This window comes from Phoxinus phoxinus, assembly GCF_949152265.1.
Source record: "Phoxinus phoxinus genome assembly, chromosome: 21".
In the NCBI taxonomy this organism is placed as follows: Eukaryota; Metazoa; Chordata; class Actinopteri; order Cypriniformes; family Leuciscidae; genus Phoxinus; species Phoxinus phoxinus.
In genome coordinates this window covers 21,910,053-21,928,748 of record NC_136896.1, presented here as the reverse complement: position 1 = coordinate 21,928,748, position 18,696 = coordinate 21,910,053, and the positions used below count along the sequence as shown (strand labels likewise).

The 18,696-nt window shown below is 37.2% G+C and overlaps 3 protein-coding genes across 4 annotated transcripts in view; 2 read left to right on the top strand and 1 right to left on the bottom strand.

Moving 5' to 3' along the window:
• The first annotated feature begins 241 nt into the window (after nt 1–241).
• On the top strand, nt 242–4,333 carry psme2 (proteasome activator subunit 2). Its single transcript, XM_079596017.1, has 11 exons — nt 242–602; nt 946–978; nt 1,069–1,131; nt 1,327–1,413; nt 1,495–1,540; nt 2,202–2,299; nt 2,396–2,464; nt 2,588–2,655; nt 2,942–2,996; nt 3,757–3,843; nt 3,995–4,333. The coding sequence occupies exons 1-11, from the start codon at nt 555–557 to the stop codon at nt 4,073–4,075; spliced, it is 735 nt and encodes a 244-aa protein (XP_079452143.1). The 5' UTR covers nt 242–554; the 3' UTR covers nt 4,076–4,333.
• Nucleotides 4,334–4,481: 148 nt separating this feature from the next.
• Nucleotides 4,482–10,057, bottom strand: lsm5 (LSM5 homolog, U6 small nuclear RNA and mRNA degradation associated). The gene is made up of 5 exons (XM_079596018.1): nt 9,923–10,057; nt 8,293–8,388; nt 7,928–7,955; nt 6,100–6,172; nt 4,482–4,715 (listed from the first exon to the last, which is right to left on the bottom strand). Exons 1-5 carry the CDS (start codon nt 9,966–9,968, stop codon nt 4,683–4,685), a joined length of 276 nt encoding a protein of 91 aa, XP_079452144.1. The 5' UTR covers nt 9,969–10,057; the 3' UTR covers nt 4,482–4,682.
• Nucleotides 10,058–11,314: 1,257 nt separating this feature from the next.
• Nucleotides 11,315–18,696, top strand: part of drosha (drosha ribonuclease III) — a 38,834-nt gene continuing 31,452 nt past the window's right edge. The window contains exons 1-4 of one of the 2 annotated variants that reach the window (XM_079596015.1): nt 11,315–11,469; nt 14,922–15,667; nt 17,064–17,370; nt 18,011–18,152. In XM_079596015.1, coding sequence (XP_079452141.1) covers nt 14,922–15,667; nt 17,064–17,370; nt 18,011–18,152 — 1,195 coding nt within the window. In that variant the 5' untranslated portion in view covers nt 11,315–11,469. The remainder of the gene's footprint in view (nt 11,470–14,921; nt 15,668–17,063; nt 17,371–18,010; nt 18,153–18,696) is intronic. The other variant, XM_079596016.1, reaches the window with a different exon arrangement.

The window sequence follows — 18,696 nt, the reverse complement described above, 5'->3', positions numbered from 1 at the left end:
ATAACAGATTTTATTCTTCTTCTTTGTGCTTTATTTTGTATAGTACAGGGAGAATGGGTTCACTTATCACTCTCTCTATAATATAATTTTTTTTATGTTATTTCACTTCACTATTAATGGTTAAAACGTGTTCATGTAAGATACAGAAATAAAATAATAATAAACAGAGCAATTCCAAGAGGGTCCTCACACCATCGGTGCTCGGGCCCTAACAATTATCGGTGTTAGGGCCCCCCCTAGCGTCCTGGTGGGCGCATATGCCATGCATGTGTGTGCACAAAACGGCTCTTTTTAAAATAAATAATGAGGAATGTTTAAATTAAATATGCAATGCTAAACACATTAATATAAAAACGTAAATAATAATAATATTAATAATAATAATAATGATGGAAATGTGTAGCCTACTTCACTGTATCCTTTAGTGATTGTGGGCGTCATTATTAAATCGAAAGTGTCGCGAAGTGAAAGTGAATTGCGCGAGCCACCTGAACGTCTGCTGCTAAGTGTACCGTGATCTTTTCCTCTGAAAATAACGCAGAATTGCTTTCATCATGTCCAGAGCTAAAGTACTGAAGATAAACTCTGAAAATGCAGTGAGGGTAAGTTCATCTCTATAGATTTTATAGTATTTCCACTGTCAACAGAGTCGAACAAATTTAAAGTAAACGCGTTAGCGTCTGTTCGAGCTGTGACAGTATGGCTGCTAAGAAGATTGTAAGGGCTCTTTGTTGATTGTCTATTGATTGTTGAAAATAAAACACTACTGGACATGGCTGTTTATATGTAAAAACAAAAAAAACCTGAGTCACTTCCTCATCCACGAATGTTGAAAGTGAAAGTAAACATGGCCATTACCTGAAGGCGCGATCATTTTCATGGACAAAGACAACCTGAATATATATATATATATTTTAATTGTGCATCTGTGTTGCCTTCATCCAGATAGAAAACTATCGCCAGTCACTGTATAAGCAGGTATGAATTCACTTGAAATAATACACACATATGCTATTTGAGATCGTGCACTGTGGCTGTTTTTGCTTACTATATTCATTGCATTGGTAGGCAGAAGAGCTGTTCTCCAATCACATACCTTTGAAGATCTCACAGCTTGACAACCTGCTGAAGGTATTTTTTATTTATTTTTGGCAGATGCTTAATTTTATCCAAAGTGACCTGTACCTTTAGGTATTCATGTGTCAGTCGGTATATGTCCTTGGGAAATTAACTCATGACCTTGGTTTTGCAGCCCATGGTTACCAGTTGAGAAATTTTACTCCAGCAACAAGTGAACTGAAAAATGCGTCTCTCTTATGGTTTTAGGGGGGTGAGTTCAGTATCACTGACCTCTCGTCTCTCCACGCACCCCTGGACATCCCCATTCCTGACCCCCCTGCTGCAGAGGAGGAGGTTGGCATCCGGATCAGGATTCATAATAATTCTAGAAATAGATGTCCCTAAACCTAACATTTATTTAAAATATTTTAATAGGAGATGGAGACAGATAGAAATGAAGATGATGAGAAAAAGAAGAAAGGTAATTTTGCGCACACACACACACACACACACACACACACACACACACACACACACACACACACACACACACACACACACACACACACACACACACACTCTGTACACAGTCACACCATCTAAATTGTGTCCTGTACTTCATCTGACCAGCACAAATCCAACAAGTGTTACTATACCAAACCAAAAGCAATGGAAAATGACTGCTTCACAACAACGTCCTGTGACGTTAAAAACCTTGAATCAATTTTAATTAATATGTTTATTATGAATCTGCTGTACTTTCTTTTTGTTTTCAACAAATTCTTGAGGCTTGCTAGTAAATCTTGTTTGTTTTTTCAAGGTCACAGTGTATTCTTATGGTTTCTCATTAGCTAAGCATAGCACATAGACAGGCGTGCGGTTGTCTGTACCCTTTGCTGTACTACAAGTCTTTAGTTTACTCTTAATGCAGGCATCGATGCATTTTGGACTAGGTGGAATACCTTTTTAAAATGTATATTTTGCGCGGGCGGAGGGGGGTTCCACATGTCGGAGTGCTGCCGTATGCTGGCATTGGTGGGGTACTTTTGGGGGATTTTTTTATACCATAGAAGTGTTTATGCTTGTCAAACCTTAACTGTACATTTGGAATATTGTTGTAATGTTACGTTTTCTTGTGTCAGCTCCCAAGTGTGGCTTCATCAAAGGAAATGAGCGGATTGTGAAGTTGCTGGATATTGTAAAGCCAGAGATAATGGCTCTGAAGGAGACCTGCATCACTGTAAGTGGGCAACATTGACCATCATTGAACATTGATCGTTTTTTTAGCATTTTCCAAGACTGTAGTTTGGCAGCTTTTTTCTTTACTTTTCTTCAGGTCTCTTGCTGGATTGCTCATCTGATTCCAAAAATTGAAGATGGAAATGATTTTGGAGTTGCAATTCAGGTTATTAACGCTTAATTCTTCATTGGAGATGGCTGGTTTATAGACAGTGTTATAGACTGTGATCGACTATGGCACATAATGTTTTCGTTTCTGAATGGTTAACATGACTGGTTGAAATTTTAGGAAAAAATCCTTGAGAGAATTACTGCTGTGAAGACCAAGGTGGAGGGTTTTCAGACCAACATTAACAAGTATGCACAATTCCTAACTATTTCAGTTCATTGATTATGCATACTATAGAAGCTTCTTTCAGGCACGTAATAAAAAAAGGAAAAAAGTAATTACAACTTTTTTCTTGTAATTGCAACTTTAATCTTATAATTGTGACTTTTTTTTCTTGCAATTGCGAGAGCTTTCAATTAGCTTTTAATTTTTTTTTATTCTGTAGCGGAAACAAGCTTTCATTGTTTACATGTTTTACACTGCCCTCATTTATTCATGTTGTCATGTTGGTAATCAAAATGTGTTTTTCTGCAGGTACTTCTCAGAGAGAGGTGATGCAGTGGCCAAAGCTTCCAAAGAAACACATGTGGTGAGTGACCTATCCAATCCACGTATTAGTGTAAACTTTTTTTGTATAGCTACAGTTATTAAATAGGTATTTCGATATTATATTCTCAGTTTTTTTGAAAGATTTTTAGTATTTTCACACACATTAAACATCGCCCTCCCCAACCTTTAAAAAATATGAAAAGGCGTGTACACAGCAATTAAATCCTTTTTGATTATTAAACTGCATATTATTTATTTCATTTAATAAATAATTTTTACCTGAAGTTTGCTTTTAAATAATACATGATTATTACATGATTTGCATATTAACCGTTTGGGGGTAAATCCCCAGTGGCCTGTTGCATGAAGCTAGCTGAACAAACTCTGAGTTTCAGAATAGCTTTAGAGTTGACAAAAAAACAAAACATATATATGCTCATGAAGGAGTGAAAATGAGTGAGTGAATTTGGACACTGACTGTGTGAAAGGGCTGCTGCTCTTTCATAGTTTGTGCTGCCGTTTACTAATGCAAAGTTTAATATTGTCCATTTATTTAAGATATGAATAATAAAAAATATAATTCATCTTTAAAATTAGTTCACTGTAAACTGCTTTAATAATGAGCAAGAGATACAAGGAGAGTGGCTTTATTGCGTCAGATACACTTTACTCACAGCTGATTGGTCAGTTTTGGTTTTGCTCAAACTTGCCTGGGTAGCAACTGAAACTGGCTTCGTGGAACAGGTCTCAGATTTACACATTGACCTTGTGTAATAATAAAGGACATGTTCTTTTGATAGATGGATTATCGCTCTCTGGTGCACGAGAAGGATGAAGCAGCATATTCTGAGATCAGAGTGATTATGCTCGATATACGCGGATTCTACGTGAGTTGTTTACATTTATTTATTTAGCTAACAGCTTCTAAATGAGAAACGCTACAACACAAGTGAAGGATACGGCCTTTATGAATGAAACACGATAATTGTGGAAACTTCTGTACGGCTGTATATTCAGATTTCTGTTGTTTGTACTCAGGCTGAACTATATGACGTCATCAGCAAGAACCTGGAGAAAGTGACAAACCCCAAAGGAGAAGAGAAGCCATCCATGTACTGAGACAGCTACTTACTGGGACCTCAATACACACAGTTGTACAACTAGACCAGTTTTAAGAATTTCTCATTTCTTTTCATTACTTTTCATCTCATTTTTGACAGTCTAGATACAGTAGTTGCATGACACTTTTGACAGTAGATGCATCTTTTAAATGGGTTCGTTACTAACTTAGTCACAGTGGTACTTGATTTTAAAGCTACATGTACATCTATTTCAGCATATACAAAATTAAATAAGGAAACCCTTATAGCAACTTCACTCGTAGGACATGTTCTTAAAGCAAAAAAAAACAAAAAAAACATTAAAACCAACGATTTCACAAATGGTCCTGTTTCTTTATCCACATATTCCACTTCAGGAATATAACACAAAATGCTGTTATACAATGAATTCCAACACATACCAGTTCATTTTATTTGTTTTATTGTAACAAGGAACAACTGTTTACAAAACTATTTTGGATCACTTAAAGAATAAAAGAACTAATGTGGAAGAACTCCCCTCATGAAATGAAAATGCCTCTTTAAAAAAAAAAGAAGTGATCAATTCTTCCATGAAACAGGAACATAATTTGTACATTTATTTTCTGTAATGTGCTACACGTTTCTCAAACTTCTGGTCCTTCTCCTCCTGGAATCAACTGAAAAACAGCAGAAACGCATGCTTTCGTCATATATAACAAAGTGACGTGCCATGTTGATTAGAGTTAATCTATTAATGCAGTTTTTAGTAGTGTTGAGTTTTGGTAATGTTATGAAATGGAATATACGGTCCAAATAATTAAAACCGCATTTCGACAGACAACATTTTAGATGGGTTAATAACTAGTCTTTCTATAGCCTTTATAGATCTAGGTAAGTATTTCTGTTAATTATGTTTTGTTCGGATGCTGGTGTTTGGGAACACAATTGTGTGAGATGCTTCTGTTGGTTAGGCCAGTTATCCAATCACATCCTGAGAGTTTTTTGTTGTGCATTGAGGGATTTATTCAGTAAATGTGAATCCATCATAGTTCATGTGCATGTCTTAATGGATAAAAAAAAAAAAGATCCACCTTTGACCTTTAGTTACTGTTGCTACGTCTGACAAGCAATAGTGCTCTCATGCCACACGTTCTCACGCAGTTTAAAATACATCGTGCAACAGAGGACACTGACAACAGGCCGACAGACAACACAGAGCACGTTACTTCTGAAAGTTTCAGCTTTCAAATTGTGTAATTTAAGAAATTCAAACAATAAATATGGTTTTGTGGCTCAATGTGTTGTGACAGATCACTGTGGCACCTCAGTTTAAGCGGCACGTGAACTGATCACCTCTTCCTACTAGTTATAGCACGAAATAAACATGAATGAACATCAGAAGGTATGTTGTTTCAACCACGGAAAGCCATCAGTACACAACAAGTTGAAGTCTACTGACGATAATCAACTAACTCCTGACTGGTTTGTTTGTCAGACAAAATGGCAGATTCTGCGTCATGATTGGTCAGATGGCCTATCAATCAAACTCCCAACAAAGGGTGAATTGAGTGCATTCATTTTTTAATGCGCATTTTTTACATTTATGCGCATCTTGGCATTTCCATCCAGCGTGAATAAAAATAGGTGGATGGAAACAGATATTTTTTCTTGTTTTCCTTTAGTGAAAACTGATAAACTGAAACAACTGTCAAAAGACTCAAATGAATCCTAACAGTTGGTTGTCAGTGTAAATTTGGTGCATTGCGACTATCTTTAATTTGCATGCTGATGGTATTAAGTGACTAACAGATTAAATTGGAATTACAGAATTACAGATCGGTAAAATTAAAGAGATAAAGAGTTCTTTAGGATTTAAATGTTTGATAAATTCAGGTTACACATAAAATTAAGCAAAATACTATAACTAAACTAAAAATAAAACTTGCATAAGAGCTTTACTCATATCACCCGCATGCATATTCATAGACTAAATCCATCTCAAAGCAAATGTCAATTCATGAAGTGTGCATAGATATTTAAAGAAGAACTCAATGATCATACCATTGTGATGTTATTCCCATTGAGCAGAATCTGATCCAGTTTTGTGATTCTTCTTCCCTCTGGAGTGATTTCACTGTGACACAACAACAACAACTTTAGTTATGGCTCAATAACAAATAATGTTTAAGATGAAAAATAAAGTAAGTTTTCAGAAATGTAAATTTCATATATTTTTGCAAAATGATTAAAGGGCACCTATTATGACATTTAAAATGTTCCTAATGTTGTTTTGGGAGTCCCCAACAACAGTTTTACGTGCATGCAATGACAAAAAACACTTTTGTTGTCGTATAATATGCATTTATTTTTACCTGATTTGCTCACCGACTCCCAAATGAATCGTTCAACGACTCATTTTTCCAAACCCCTCCTTTGCGCGACGCTAATCTGCGTTGATTGGTCAGATGACCCAGTCAGTTGTGATTGGTATACTTATTGTTTAACACGGAGTACAATGATGCTTTTATCAATTAAATTGTGTTATAGTAATGATTATAGTCCACTGCTTTGTAGTTTGTAGTAAAAAACTAAAAATAAGATAAAGAATTTAATGTTATGTTAGCGAGCATAGCCCAGAGTTCATATTGTAAAAGCACAATCAGTCTTTGTTTGCGTTAGCCCAATGCATAAACATAACGTTTTTACAAAAAAAAAAAAAAAAATGCAATTACGTTACTACGAGGTATTACTCTGTTTAAGACAACTCCGAAAACAACGACAAACACTTCACATATCTCAATACAATTGTCATTAAAGACCTAAAAGCTAAACGGTGCTTACACAACAAACAAAATAATTATTAAGCATGCTACATAAAACATAAAAGCAACAATTATTAATAACACTTACAGGTTGTGATACGGAGGAGGAAGCTGATGCAAATACACTTGGAACTGAACCTTCCTTCAATATCATCGGCTCACGAATCCAAGTTTGATTGCATTTAAGTTGGTAAAGCAATCGTCTTCAAAACGGCGTGAACAAAGCACAAGGCTCGGACTATACTTCTGTGGTATAGTTGTATATATGAATTGTAGCCACTTAGTCTTAAAATGCTCCTCCTTGGGCAGATGAAAAAAGTTGGCTTTTGAGCCGCACTTCAGAACACAGCGTCTCGTTGCCATGACGTTTTCAAGTTTCCCCTGCTGGCCTTGGAGCGCAATAAGTGGGCGTATCGTATTCAAATAACTTGACAAGTTGACGTCATCTAGTCAGAGAAAAAGCTTCGGTCTTCTAACGATTCATAAAAATGACTCCGAAACTTTATATACGGTGCACTTTCATATTTCAAACTTTGCAGGATGTTTTTGTTCACTTAGATCTATGTTACACACTACATGAAAGGTAAATTTCAAAATTCCATAATAGGTGCCCTTTAACGAATTACATACTCGATTTCATCATTCTAAATGTGGGACCACATAAAAAGAGGTATATTTTCCTTACACCTTGAGAACAATGTACACTTGATTTTCAAAAATAAAAGACACTCACGAGACACAAGGGAACCTTAAGTGAAGACAGCATTTCTTTGATTTCAAATGTTCCATATTTTTCTTCTTTTTAACGCTGGTTGTTTTAAGGGGATTAAAAAAAAATTGGCATTTTCCAAACTCTGTTTGAAACCCGTTAATAAGAACGCCATGGTGTCTGGCCTCCAAATATCGCAGAGAAACATCTAGCCTACATTAGAATAATTTTTTTATCATGTATATTTAGTTTTATGTTTGTGAAGTTTAAGTTGGATGAATAAATGGGGTAAAAAATTATTTGGCATAAATTATTAGGCATATATTTGACATGTTTTTGGGTAGGAACATCTACTTACAACTCTGTCACATCTTCAAGGACCATGTCTGATTAAAAGAATCAAGAAAATGAAAAACATCACAAAGAATAATTACATTATGAAATGAGAATCTTTAGTACATTCCTGCCACACTTCCTTTACATCATGTCAGCAGAATTTCAGTGGAGATAATTTGCTTTTTATTTCACTTAATTAAAACAGTAACAACAATGGCATTGTAAAAAATGCAAGAGTCTCTTACATTTACAGGACAAAAAAGTGAATGTGTACCGGCGGTACCTGTATTATTGGCTACTTATATTTTGCTCAATTAAGTTAAATCTAATCCTAAAACATTAACCATCACAAATGTGTCAGCGTTTTTCCCAGCAATTAAAGGATACTGACAAAGTCATCAAACCCGAGAAGAGTTCCCACGATCTCTTTATCGTTCTTCATGACGATGTGAATCCGAGAGCCAATGCATTTATCCACCAGCTCTGAAAGACATCATACAAGTCATGACAATCACAATCAAAGACAATTGAACCAGTGTGAGACTGAGGCTGTGTGATGTTTGCCGTGTGCAATGCATACTGTTAAAAATGTTTAAAATCCAACAGATGCGAAGACAGATTATCTCACAACACAATGCGTTTGATTTTCGAGACGTGAATAATAAAGCAGTTATATCGGCTGCCACGGTTACGCCTATAGTTCAAAGGGTTTATGAACTGCAAATGTATAATTTAATCTTCAACAAGTTTGACATTAATACTAATTTAATTTTAGAGCTAATTATATTTGGAGTTTGCAACAAAAAATTGCTGTATTTTTAGAGAAGTCACAGACAATTTTGTGACAAGAAGGTGCGTGTGATATGACAATATTAGATTGTGAATGATTAAAATGTCTCCAAGACCCGACTTTACAGAGAGATCTAGCATCGTGCTACAGTGCACATTCTATCAGTAGCAGTTGTAAGGCTTCCGTCGACAGTCCAACCTGTAATGTGTGCGAGTACGTGACAAATTCACATCTCCTATTTAGCAACATGGATGAAAACATGGAGTTGGTCCCTAAAAGTAATTAAACATCGGTATTATCAAGTTTAATCCTTGTAATGACGATATTCATGTCACACGCACTGCACGCATACCCTAGCACAGGGGGGTTTGAAGTAGAGTCCTGGGATACAGGTGAAACTCGAAAAATTTGAATATCGTGCAAAAGTTCACTTATTTCAGTAATTCAACTTAAAAGGTGGAACTAATATATTATATAGACTCATTACATGCAAAGTGAGATATTTCAAGCCATTTTTTTGTATAATTTTGATGTTATGGCTGACAGCTTGTGAAAACCTTTTCACAATATTCTAATTTTGAATTTGGGGTTTTCATAGCTGTAAGCCATATAATCATCAAAATTATAACAAATAAAGGCTTGAAATATCTCACTTTGCATGTAATGAGTCTATATAATATATTAGTTCCACCTTTTAAGTTGAATTACTGAAATAAATGAACTTTTGCACGATATTCTAATTTTTCGAGTTTCACCTGCATTCCCAGGACTCTAAGTTACTTCAAAACAGCAACTGGTCGTCTATCATCTAGAACTCTGAGATTACCCACTTGTAAAACGACTTAAGTCATGATGACGCTTGGTCATACATGTGCTTGTAATTCGTAATTACGATAAGGCACACACATGAATGAAATAGCCTAATTTAGAATGAGGTGCGAATTCAGACACAGATACGGTGATGCAGGCACTTTAACAGAATTCACCCATACTGACTGTAGGGTCTGATTTCAGTTTATATCCTACGATTCATTTGAATTAAATCAAATGTTTCAACGAGTAACTTATGCCTATAAATCGTTTGTGTACACGTGTGTCCAATAAAATCAAATAAAAAAGTACTGAGGTTTGAATGCGACTTACAGGGAACTCTATGCTCCCTACTACAGCAACTACAAACTTAATCCAATAAAGCAAACAATCAATTAAAATGAAAGTCGCACATACCGAGAGGTAAAAGCTGCGAAGGGTTTGTAGTTGCTACTGCCGCCATTTTGATATTAGACCTGAATAATCGGTCACCGGAAACGAATGACAGACACGAGAAATCGATGTCAGATAGTTTGAAACGCACATGGCTGGCACTCACCAGCAGGGGGTGCTGAGGCTCTTCAAGTTTGAGTTCGTCGTTCATATTCAAGACAGAAGATAGTAGATGGTCATTAGCAAACATTCTCCAATAACAGGTTATTTTTTCTTCTTCTTCTTTTTTAACCTATTTTTTGGTATGCATTTGTCTCAATAGTTCGTTGTTTTGTGTTTTCACCTGTACAAAATGACACTGTTCAGCTGTAGTAATTTGTTTCCTTATTCATCACTTTAGTTTGCACTACAGCTACTTATAAATTAATTGTGGACAAAAGCGTCAAAAATATTATATAATAATATTATAATACATCGTTAATGGATCTTTTTTCCTGCAGTGTTTTAGTCGGATGTTCGAATACTATCTTTAACAAAACAAAAATTCTGAATGTTGAGAACATTCAAAATTATCATTCTCATATTTGCAACATGATAAAATGGAATGTTACCTTAACTTTTGCATAACCAAGCAAAGGTTTTTTATTTTATTATTATTATTGACTTTTTGAATGTTCTGAACATCCAGAAAATGGTATCATGACTTGATAAGAACGTTCGCAAAACGTTCTTAGAACATATTTTGTTAGCTGGGCTGTCATTAAATCAAAAAAGACACAACTGAAATTCAGGTTAATTTTGTATCACTCATATTGAAATGCAGGCTGTTCTACACACATGGTCTGGTGCTTTTGAAGCCATACATTCAATACAAACTTGCAATATAAAATCCAATTATGAATTTGTTACCCTGGTGTTTGCTCAAGCATCCAAAAATCCCTCATCTGGACTGCTGAGGATGAGGAACCTGATAAGAGACTGCTACTGAAACTGTTACGGTTGGATGATATGAGGAGGACACAACACTGTAGAAAGAGAGAGTAGACTATTATATTGAGATAAAGATTCAGATAGAAATACATCAGGTTAGTTGATTATGAATAGCAAAGACACAAGTGGTGTGTTTCTCTAGAAAGAGAAAAAATACTTCCTTCAAAGTGTGTGTGCATATTGATGTGGTGTAATTTGTGGTAGTAGCCTATGGGTGAACAAAAACTGTCCTTCGACGTACAAATAGGAAAATTGTTATCAAAGCGAAAATTTACTCGAATACAGAATACACGCATTTGTTTTCTTTCCCCTTGTAAAGTAATATTGTCCAGCAGCGACTCTTCACACTCCAGTTCAGTTGGTGGCAGTGATGCACCAAAAGAACAAGAAGAAGACTACTTTAGCGAGGTATAATTTCTCGCGCTCTCATTGGTCCCTTGTCACACAGCCTAAATCTGATTGGCAGCAGCACACACCGCGTTGCTAGCGTCATAAACTGAGCATTTTTTCAGCTGTAATCATAAAACATTATAGACAGCATCGCTGATATATTTCCCAAGCTTTAGCAAAGACTTCTAAAGGTGAGTTTTTTTTTCTTTAGGAGGTTTTTCGGCATAATTATTAAAGTGCTGTTCTGTCATACAATCATAGGAGATGCTAAAATTGATGTAACGTTAGTTAGATATATTTCAGAGCGCTTTTTTCAGTGTGTTAAAACACCAGTTGAAAATAGATTAGAAAAGACGCATTTGAGAGGGATAATAAATTGTTTCGAGACGCCTACAAGACGTGACTCGGCCAAAACTCTGTAACGTTATTGCTTAGGGCCAGTGGTTCAATTGTCCACTTGCCATGTCAAAATTGTCACTGTCTCACCACAAAAACGAACAAAAAGCCTGGGCCCATGTAACGTTAAATCGCTGCACCCAAGATGCTAGAAACGTCGTTTTCTTTTGGCCTCGGAAAATGCCAGTATGTCGAAAGAAATGTGTTTTGCTCTAATCGGTACGAGGGTAGTTTATTTAAAGGGACAGTAGAAAAAAAAAGAAAATTCTGTTATTTACTCTTATGTCGTTTCTTACCTAAATATGCCATTCTTCTATTTTGAAGAATGTTGGTAATCAAACCCTGTTGGGTTACCATTGACTTCTACTTTATGGATATTCTTTTATGTGCCACAAAAGATAAAAATTCATCAAGGTTTGGAAAGACTTAAGGGTGAGTACATTATGAGAGAATAAAAAAATAAAAAAGAAGAACTATCCCTTTAAACTTTTAAACATCAGCACACTTAAAAATAAATCACTTCTAATCAACAACTTAATAACCACATACAACCTGGATTTTATGTTTCTAAATGAAACTTGGCTAGAAGACTGCTACAGTGCAACAGTCCTCAATGAAACTTCTCCTCCTAACTTTACTTTTATGAGTGTCTGCAGAGCGGGTAGGAGAGGTGGGGGGAGTAGCTGCTCTTTTTAAAGATGTCTATCAATGTAAGCAAATATCATTTGGTAATTGCCCGTCTTTCGAATATCTGGGTATTGTGTTAAAAGGTGCTCCACCATGTATTTTACTTATCATTGTTTGCATTGTTACAAGGGAGAGGTTATTATGCGAGTATAGGTGACCATAAGTCTGAGTGGACATCCATGACATGCGGAGTTCCTCAAGGCTCAATAATTGTGCTACTCCTATTCAACCTGTACATGCTCCCAATGAGCCAAATAATGAGAAAGAAAAAATTGCTTACCACAGCTATGCAGACGACACACATATCTACTTAGCCCTATCGCCTAACGATTACAGCCCCATTGACTCCCTGTTCCAATGCATTGATGAAGTAAACAGTTGGATGTGCCAAAACTTTCTTCAGTTAAACAAAGACAAAACTGAAGTCATTGCGTTTGGAAACAAAGATGAAGTCCTCAAGGTGAATGCATACATTCACTCTAGAGGTCAAACAACAAAAAATCAAGTCAGGAATCTTGGTGTGTCTCTAGAGTCAGACCTTAGTTTCAGTAGTCATGTCAAAACAATAACTAAATCAGCATACTATCATCTGAAAAATATTGCAAGAATTAGATGCTTTGTTTCCAGTCAAGACTTAGAGAAACTTGTGCATGCTTTCATCACCAGCAGGGTGGATTATTGTAATGGACTCCTTACTGGCCTTCCCAAAAAGACCATAAGACAGTTGCAGCTCGTACAGAACGCTGCTGCCAGGATCCTGAGCAGAACCAGAAAATATGAACATATCACACCAGTCTTCAGGTCTTTACACTGGCTCCCAGTTACATTTAGGATTGATTTTAAAGTATTATTACTGGTATAAATTATTTAATGGCCTAGGACCTCAATAACATTGCAGATATGCTCACTGAATATAAACCCAACAGATCACTCAGATCATTAGGATCACATCAGCTAGCTGGAACCAGCTTCCAGAAGAGATCAGGTGCGCTCCTACAGTCCCATTCAAATCCAGACTCAAAACACATCTGTTTAGCTTTGCATTTAATGAATGAGTACTGTGCCACTGTTCGTCCGACTGTTTGTACTGTATTTATTTATTTTTTTTCTAAACTGTTTTAATTATTCTTATTTCTTTTGATTATTTTTATTTATTCTATGTAAAGCACTTTGAATTACCATTGTGTATGAAATGTGCTATATAAATAAACTTGACTTGCCTTTAAAGGGCACCTATTATGACATTTAAAATGTTCCTAATGTTGTTTTGGGAGTCCCCTACAAGAGTTTTACATGCATGCAATGTCAAAAAACACTTTTGTTGTCGTATAATATGCATTTATTTTTACCTGATTTGCTCACCGACTCCCAAATGATTCATTTTTCTAAACCCCTCCTTTGCGCGACGCTAATCTGCGATTGGTCAGATGACCCAGCAGTGTTTACAGAGATAATACTTACTGTTTAACACGGAGTTCAATGATGCTTTTATCAATTAAATTGTGTTATAATAATGATTATAGTCCACTGCTTTGTAGTTTGTAGTAAAAAACTAAAAATAAGATAAAGAATTTAATGTTATGTTAGCGAGCATAGCCCAGAGTTCATATTGTAAAAGCACAATCAGTCTTTGTTTGCGTTAGCCCGATGCATAAACATAACGTTTCAAAAAAAAAAAAAAAAAAATGCAGTTATGTTACTACGAGGTATTAATCTATTCTATAAGACAACTCCGAAAACAACGACAAACACTTCGCATCTCAATACAATTGTCATTGAAGACCTAAAAACTAAACGGTGCTTACACAACAAACAAAATAATATTAATAATTAAGCATGCTACATAAAACATAAAAGCAACAATTATTAATAACACTTACAGATTGTGATACGGAGGAGGAAGCTGATGCAAATACACTTGGAACTGAACCTTCCTTCAATATCATCGGCTCACGAATCCAAGTTTGATTGCATTTAAGTTGGTAAAGCAATCGTCTTCAAAATGGCACGAACAAAGCACAAGGCTCGGACTATACTTCTGTGGTATAGTTGTATATATGAATTGTAGCCACTTAGTCTTCAAATGCTCCTCCTTGGGCAGATGAAAAAAGTTGACTTTTGAGCCGCACTTCAGAACACAGCGTCTCGTCGCCATGACGTTTTCAAGTTTCCCCTGGTGCCTGGCCTTGGAGCGCAATAAGTGGGCGTATCGTATTCAAATAACTTGACAAGTTGACGTCATCTAGTCAGAGAAAAAGCTTCGGTCTTCTAACGATTCATAAAAATGACTCCGAGTCGACTCTTACTTTTGAAAGACAATAACTTTCATATTTCAAACTTTGCAGGATGTTTTTGTTCACTTAGATCTATGTTACACACTACATGAAAGGTACATTTCATAATTCCATAATAGGTGCCCTTTAAATCAATGGTATCCACAAAATTCATTAAAGTAGTAGAAAACTATTTTTAATCTACTTTTAAGATTACAAAAATATCCCATCCTTGTATGAAAATCTTCTATATCCATATCTTTCTTACGTCCATGTCTTCTTTACAGATGTCTTTTCACGCTGGCCGCGGATGCCCATGGGGAAGACCACCCGCTCCAGGCCAAATGTACCGGCCCCCTCCACCACGCTATCCCTACGACCCTTCAGCTGCTCCCGGTCCTGTCTATAACCCTCAGGGAGGCAGTGGCTACATGCCACCTCATCCTGACTTCATGCCTTTCCACTTCCCTCCACCATCACAGGGTTCTAACGTTCTGCCCCAATGTCCCTTACGCCCACCGGTCTTCCCAGATCCGCCCCCTTTTCCTCCACCTGCCCCTCGCAGCTCAGACGGCTCGGCTCCCGTCCCAGTTCAGAGCTCTTACCCCTACATGATGCCCACCGTTCCCCCTCCACCGTTGCCCCCTCAGGCCCAATCAGGTCCACCTTCCATGCCCTACTCTCCATCATATCCCATGAGCTACCCTCCACAGACACGGCTTCCCCCTCCACCCAGTTTCAACCCAGCTTACGTGCAGCCCGGAGGTTCCTTCAAATCTGAACGATCTCGCCCGAACACACTGCAATACAAGTCGGACACATCCTCCCGCTCGCCCGAGAGACTCCGTCACCATGACGATCACCGCCACAGAGGCCACAGCTACGGGGGATATGGAAGCCGACATAACCGTGAGTTTGGAGGAGAGAAGCGGGACCGGGACAGAGGGTGCAGTTCAGAGCGCAGGCGGTCAGACAGCCCACGGTGTAAAGCGGACTACGATAGAGGGCGCGTGCCATCAAGACACCGCAGCAGGTAATGCGCTTCACTGCTCTCTACTAATATTTTTGCTTGTGCCTTTCATTTTGCTCCCAACAGTAAGTGGTGACACGACATTTGGGACCCACAGTTTTTAAGTTTAAACACCAGTTGTGAGTCATTAAATGAAAGCTTTAGAGTCAATCAGAACAAATGTATCTGTCCATATGAAAATATGAATTTATCACATAATAAATTAACATAATTTGTCACAATACCAAAATTTCAGTAGTCTGTGTAGTGTGTACCAATAGGAGTTAAATTTCATGATTCATGATATCAAGAACTATATTATTTTAATGTTTTTTTTTGTATTATTATTATTTAATGTCATGTTTATATTTTGTTGGATATAACGAAAGGATTTGCGAACAACTCATCTGTTGTATATTGAGTAGATTCTGACTTATTTTAACTCTGATTGGCCATTGGGTTCACTTGCTCTTTATCTGTGATTGGCTACAATGCAGCAGAAACATGTTGCTGGCTGGCTGCAAAAACCTTTAATGTTCTTCTTAAGCCCCGTTCACACCGCCAGCGACTTTGTCGCTGTATGTCGCTAGTCTCTGTACTGTGTAGTCGCTCGCTTGTGGGCGTTCCTAGTATTGTCGCTCTAATGGTATTGGTAGACTGCACGTCTGCCCATATCTATACTACAAAATACCATCACAAGTGATACAACTATATAATTTTAATTTGACTAGGAATTAGGCTCAAAAGAAACAGTATGCTGTTGGGAGAGTGTTTTTATTTTACCACGGCAGTGTTCAGTGGATTAAATAATTTACTAGATTACCGATCGATCAATCAACAAATTAAACTCACTCATACTGTCATAAATTACTAAACGTCATTCGAATTTGACAAATAATGACGGTGACGTGAGCTCCACTGAAAGTCTTCTTTCCTATTGGTTGTCGCTCGCGAAAATCGCTTTCGAAAATCGACTTCATCGGAAGTCGCCAGCGCTCCACTGAAATGAATGGGATCGTGTCGCTGCGTGTCGCTGGCGGTGTGAACGGGGCTTTAGAGTGTGCACACAAATATGCACTGGACTGGACTGGAGCATATTCATGTATATATCATATATGAAGCAGCCGCCTATCAGTGGATACCTAATTGACCCATTATTGGTACTACTGGTACTGCATTCATTTTTGATTTATGTAAAGAAAAGAAGAAATATTGCTTGTCATCTCTGGGTCCTTTTGACACTATTACAGGTGACCAAGTACCGGTAATGACATCTTACTGCATTTTTGTGTGATTTCAGTAGTTTAAACCTCTTCAAACACACACATACACACTTTTATAGACTTAGTTTAATAAGTACTTTCGCTGGGTTGTCTGTTCCATTATTTTCTACCACAGTAATATTGCCTTCATCCACCAGAGAACGATATCGGCATAGAGACGAGCCAGGTTCACCCCCCTCAGACAGACACAGGAAACACATCCACAGTCGCTCAGGCAGTCGAGAGCGAAAGCGCCGGCGTGTGGAGGAGGAGAAAGAGAGGAGAACAGATGGAGCCTCCAGCAGTCGAGAGAGATCTGTGAACTCTAGCAGGAGTAGAGAGGCAGAGGAGACGTCCACTGACCGCCACGAGGAGGAGAAAGGAGAGGAAGAGTTACTCAAACCTGCCTGGATCCGGTGCACACATGCTGAGAACTACTACTCCAATGACCCAATGGACCAAGTGGTAATCACAGTAGTGAACCATATCAAAATATCAATTATTGACTCATTAAAGGAGTAGGTCACTTCAGAATTAAAATTTCCTGATAATTTACTCACCCCAATGTCATCCAAGATGTTCATGTCTTTCTTTCTTCAGTCAAAAATAAATTGTTTTGAGGAAAACATTCCAAGATTTTTCTCTAAATAGTAGACTTCAACGGGTTGAAGACCCAAATTGCAGTTTTAATGCAGCTTCAAAGGGCTCCCAGCCGAGGAATAAGGGTCTTATCTAGCGAAACGATCTGTCATTTTCTATAAATAAATAAATATACTTTTTAACCACAAATGCTCGTCTTGCACCTCTACGTTATTACATAATGTGTGGTGCATCACAGCTAGTGCAAGAGGAGCTTTTGTGGTTAAAAAGTATATAAATGTTATTTTTTTTTTGAAAATGACAGATCGTTGCTCTAGATGAGACCCTTATTCCTCGGCTGGGATCGTGTAGAGCCCTGAGGCTGCATGGACCTTCAACCCGCTCCACTATATGGAGAAAAATCCTGGAATGTTTTCCTCAAAAAAATTAATTTCCAAAAATACATCAAGATACTTTGACTTCAGGAGCTGTTACTTATCTTCCACGTGTTATTATTCATCCATAGGGTGACTCTACAGTCGTGGGAACCAGTAAGTTGAGAGATCTGTACGAGCGCTTTGAGGAAGAGCTTGGCCGGAGGCAGGAGCGGGCCAAATCCACCAGGCCTAAATGGGATCCACCCAAGACCAAACTGGACCAGGATCAGGGTATCGTGTCCTAAGATTTTACTATTTCAAATATGCACAGTATAATATTTACCAACATAATATGGCTCAAATCTACATGAGTCCATTTTTAAACATAACTCGGTTCCATATATAGTTTCCAATCTAAATATTTATTTTATAATTCATAATATTAGGTGTCAGAAAATATCACATCCTGTGGCGCTGACACGAAGATTTTAAACCTGGAAAATGAAAATAACACTATACTTGTTGAACGTCTCTTCACATCCTGATAGCAATCAACAATTAAAGTTGTCTGAATATTTAAACAAATTTGTATGTATATATTCTGTGGAAGTCTCAGGACCAATAAATGGTTTGTCCAATCATTGCGAAACTGCACAGCCTAGCTTTAAAATTGGTGGTGGTAACATTGTCTTTTATTATGTGCAACACGCATATCCCTATTAAAATCTCAGAAAATGTAGTTTAGTGCTTCATGACCTCTTAAAAGACCTTAAAGAATATCATCAATGTTTAAGCAGATGTTTTAGATAAGAGATTGTTTAAGACGAGATTTTAT